At 37.3% G+C, this 5,077-nt stretch overlaps 1 protein-coding gene across 1 annotated transcript; it reads left to right on the top strand.

Moving 5' to 3' along the window:
* The first annotated feature begins 243 nt into the window (after nucleotides 1-243).
* Nucleotides 244-4,528, top strand: LOC145867037 (uncharacterized). Its single transcript, XM_082971086.1, has 2 exons — nucleotides 244-674; nucleotides 3,238-4,528. Exons 1-2 carry the CDS (start codon nucleotides 344-346, stop codon nucleotides 4,182-4,184), a joined length of 1,278 nt encoding a protein of 425 aa, XP_082827212.1. The 5' UTR covers nucleotides 244-343; the 3' UTR covers nucleotides 4,185-4,528.
* Nucleotides 4,529-5,077: the final 549 nt, after the last annotated feature.

Raw genomic sequence — 5,077 nt, 5'->3', positions numbered from 1 at the left:
ATTCTCACTTAAAATATGCATTGCTCTATTTGAACGTCTCAATATAATATTATTATTTCATGAAAGGAATGAAAAATAAATTTGTGTGCAACAACAACAAAAAACGTATCTTAACTACGTTTCCCTCCAGTCAGCAGACGGCGATGTGCGTCTTTCAGGTGATGCTGCAGCGTGACGCAGCGTGACGCAGCGTGTTTTAAATATACTTCTGACATCTAGTTAATTGCCCCCATTTACATGTTATAGGTACATTGTTAGTCAACTAGCTGGCTTGATAAGTTAGCCTAGCACTAAACTAGTCGCTCATGCTAACTAGCTAGCTAGCTAGCTAACATCCCCGAACATGAGCTCCCTAAACTACTCCCCTCCTGTTAAAGAAGAGGAGGTCTGCTGGACGGAGAAAGAAGCTCTGGGGCTGAACATTGTCGTGAAAGAGGAGAAGGAAGAGGAGGATGTCACAGTAAAACAAGAAGTAGAGGGTGAAGCTGTTACAGTGAAAGAAGAGGAGGAAGAGAAAGAGGAAGCTGTTACAGTAAAAGAAGAAGTAGAGGGTGAAGCTGTTACTGTAAAAGAAGAGGAGAAAGAGGAGGATGTAGTTTTTGAAGTGAAGGAGGAGAAAGAGGGAGAGATTACTGTCATATTGACAGAGGAGTCAGGAGATCTGATTACCATCAGTAAGTACTGTCTTAAAAACGGGCTCTAACTGTCCAACAATTTTAAACGAATGTGTTGTTTTAAAGCAGCATGCTACTAAAATTCTATACTTGAAAATGTTGTTCTGTACTATAGCAATTTATGTTATAATATAATGTTAAAGCTACATTTTAAAATGGGTGATTAAAGCCCTGAATGCTGATTGGCTGACAGCCGTGGTATATCAGGCCGTATACCATGGGTATGACAAAACATGCATTTTTACTGTTCTGATTACATTGGTAACCAGTTTATAATTGCAATAAGCCACCTCTGGTTTGTGATATATGGCCAATATACCACGGCTAAGGGCTGTATCCAGGTACTCTGTGTTGTGTTGTACATAAGGACAGTCTTTAACCGTGCTATATTGGCCATATACCACACTTCCTCTGGTCTTATTGCTTAACTGTGACATGTGTATACCATCAGAGTCCCTCCCACCACAAAATAACAACTTAATTGTCTCACAGAATGGCAAACATGTTATAAATGAAACTTTTGATGTGTGTCTATTGTAGGCCTTGTGTGGAGTGTGTATACCAACAAAAAGCAGATTTCTAAATAATGTTGGAGAAATACATAAAATAAGATGCATTATTGACATGAAATGGACATGTGTTATGGGGAGACTGAACATATTAGCAAAAGGACAAGCGTTTTGGGGTGACTGAACATATTAGCAAACGTTTGTAAGTCTACAAAAAAACATAAAATAAAATAGCCATTTCAAGGAAAGGCTGAACTAAAGAATGATCATTTAGAAAATATGGTAATTATTACTTTAGAGATGAAGTGGGACACCAACAAAATGTTATTTACATTGGATCAACTACAGCCTATAACATGACATTATCTATTATTATAGAGCTCTGATCAGCCTATAAACATTATCTATTATTATAGAGCTCTGATCAGCCTATAAACATGACATTATCTATTATTATAGAGCTCTGATCAGCCTATAAACATGACATTATCTATTATTATAGAGCTCTGATCAGCCTATAAACATTATCTATTATTATAGAGCTCTGTTCAGCCTATAAACATGATCTATTATTATAGAGCTCTGCTCAGCCTATAAACATGATCTATTATTATAGAGCTCTGTTCAGCCTATAAACATGACATTATTTATTATTATAGAGCTCTGATCAGCCTGTAAACATGACATGATCTATTATTATAGAGCTCTGCTCAGCCTATAAACATGACATTATCTATTATTATAGAGCTCTGTTCAGCCTATAAACATGACATTATCTATTATTATAGAGCTCTGCTCAGCCTATAAACATGACATTATCTATTATTATAGAGCTCTGTTCAGCCTATAAACATGACATTATCTATTATTATAGAGCTCTGATCAGCCTGTAAACATGACATTATCTATTATTATAGAGCTCTGATCAGCCTGGAAACATGACATTATCTATTATTATAGAGCTCTGATCAGCCTGGAAACATGACATTATCTATTATTATAGAGCTCTGATTAGCCTGTAAACATGACATTATCTATTATTATAGAGCTCTGCTCAGCCTATAAACATGACATTATCTATTATTATAGAGCTCTGATCAGCCTGAAGACATGACATTATCTATTATTATAGAGCTCTGCTCAGCCTATAAACATGACATGATCTATTATTATAGAGCTCTGATCAGCCTATAAACATGACGTTATCTATTATTATAGAGCTCTGATCAGCCTATAAACATGGCATTATCTATTATTGTAGAGCTCTGTTCAGCCTATAAACATGATCTATTATTATAGAGCTCTGCTCAGCCTATAAACATTATCTATTATTATAGAGCTCTGATCAGCCTGTAAACATGACATTATCTATTATTATAGAGCTGTGCTCAGCCTGTAAACATGACATTATTTATTATTATAGAGCTCTCCTCAGCCTATAGACATGACATTATCTATTATTATACAGCTCTGCTCAGCCTATAAACATGATCTATTATTATACAGCTCTGCTCAGCCTGTAAACATGACATTATCTATTATTATAGAGCTCTGCTCAGCCTAAAATACGACATTATGTAGCCTGGCAGGTAGGAGCCAGTAACCGAAAGGTTGCTGGATCAAATCCCCGAGCTGACAAGGCAAAAACGCTGTCATTCTGCCCCTGAGCAAGGAAGTTAACCCACTGTTCCCTGGCTGCCGATGACGTGGATGTCTATTAAGGCAGCCCCCCACACCTCTCTGATTCAGAGGGGTTGGGTTAAATACGGGAAACACATTTCAGTTGAATCCATTCAGTTGACTAGGTATCCCCCTTTCCCTATTGTAGAGCTCTGCTCAGCCTATAAACATGTGAGAAAGATTAGATTTTATGTTCTACATTATTATTATTATTAGGGCAGCCACCAAGTTTTTATTAAATTATGTAATGTTCTGAAAACTGACTTCAGGTTTTTGAGGAATCTAGCCTCACAGGAAGACAGTTTTATTTTATGGAGGTTTAATTCAGTTCTCTGTTTTAATATTGAACTAAATACTCTGTTTGTCTTTGGTAGGAGAGGGACCAGACTCTCACTCTGACAGCAGGGAGACTCCTTTAGGGGAACCAGACCCAGAGACGCCCAAACCAGCGAGACAACACCACTGTTCCCAGTGTGGAAAGAGTTTTAAGTGGTTAAGGAACCTGAAAGTACATGAGAGAACGCATACAGGAGAAAACCCTTACGAATGCTCCCACTGTGGAAAGAGTTTTACCAAGTTAGGGAACCTAAAAGAGCATGAGAGGACACACACAAGAGAAAAGAGTTTCCAATGTTCCCAGTGTGGAAAGAGGTTTACCCAGTTACGGTACCTGAAACAACATGAAGAAATACACACAGAAGATAGGAAGACCTACCACTGCTCTCAGTGTGGAAAGATATTTACTGGGTTAGGGAACCTGAAAATACATATGAGAAGACACTCTGGAGAGAAGCCGTACCACTGTTCCCACTGTGTAAAGAGTTTTACTCAGTTAGGGAGCCTGAAACCACATGAGAGGGGACACACTGGAGAGAAGCCTTATCACTGTTCCCACTGTGGAAGGAATTTTAGGTGGTATGCGAGCCTGAAGGAGCATGAGAGAATACACACAGGAGAAAAGCCTTACCACTGTTCCAATTGTGAAAATAGTTTTACCCATCGAGGGAGCCTGAAAGCGCATGAGAGAATACACTCAGGAGAAAAGCCTTACAAATGTTCCCGATGTGAAAAGAGTTGCACCCAGTTAGGGAGCCTGAAGGAGCATGAGAGAATACACACAGGAGAAAAGCCTTACCACTGCTCCCACAGTGGAAAGAGATTTACCCGGTTAAGGTACCTGAAAGAGCATGAAAGAATACATACACATACACAGGAGGAGAAGACATACCACTGCTCTCATTGTGGAAATACATTTTCCCAGTCAGAGGACCTGAAATCACATGAGAGAATAGAGAGGCTGTGTTCTGACTTATGTTTTTGATTGAGAAATTGTGTTTTTGTTCATTCTACATTAAATAATATTGTATGAATGAAATCATACTGAAAAATAGGTCTACATGTTTTTTCCAGCTCAAGACATGATCATGTCGAAAATCGGATTAAAAGAGTAAAAAAAAATGTTTTGATTATGAACTTAAGATTGATTGAATGCAAGTGTAAACCCCTAAATGTTGTTCACTATATCATTGGGATATTTCAAACATGTTAATTATTAAATAGATTGATATTAGTATTTCTTCATTCAGATTGTCATTGTAAATGCGTATTGGTTCTCAATTGACATATCTGATTAAATAAATGTGAAATAAAGTAAATGCCATATTATTTTTGGGAAGTCTATTTGGTTCTATGTTGGGACTATAAGAATATTTTGAAGATAAATACACAAGGCAGAGTACGAGAGAGACAGAGGACGAGAGGTCAGTACAGTACTAACAACCAATGGAAATAGTGTTTTTTCCTGTAATAGGGAGTTATTGATCAGTGGTTCAGCAACATGGGAGGATGTAGATGTACACTACCGTTCAACAGTTTGGGGTCACTTAGAAATAACCTTGTTTTTAAAAGAAAGCCATTTTTTGTCCATTAAAATAACATCAAATTGATCTGAAATACAGTGTAGACATTGTTAATGTTGTAAATGACTATTGTAGCTGGAAACAGATGATTATTAATGGAATATCTACATAGGCGTACAGAGGCCCATTATCAGCAACCATCACTCCTGTGTTCCTATGGCACGTTGTGTTAGCTAATCCAAGTTTATCATTTTAAAAGGCTAATTGATCATTAGAAAACCCTTTTGCAATTATGTTAGCACAGCTGAAAACTGTTGTTATGATTAAAGAAGCAATAAAACTGGTCTGCTTTAGA

Source organism: Salmo salar, unplaced genomic scaffold (genome assembly GCF_965601325.2).
Source record: "Salmo salar unplaced genomic scaffold, fSalSal1 ptg000152l, whole genome shotgun sequence".
NCBI classification, from domain to species: Eukaryota; Metazoa; Chordata; class Actinopteri; order Salmoniformes; family Salmonidae; genus Salmo; species Salmo salar.
This window is presented reverse-complemented; position numbering and strand designations above follow the sequence as displayed.

Coding starts and splice junctions, on each gene's coding strand:
- LOC145867037 (XM_082971086.1), top strand. CDS start 344: ATGAGCTCCCTAAACTACTCCCCTCCTGTTAAAGAAGAGGAGGTCTGC. Junction 675..3,237: donor AGGAGATCTGATTACCATCA/GTAAGTACTGTC, acceptor TGTCTTTGGTAG/GAGAGGGACCAGACTCTCAC.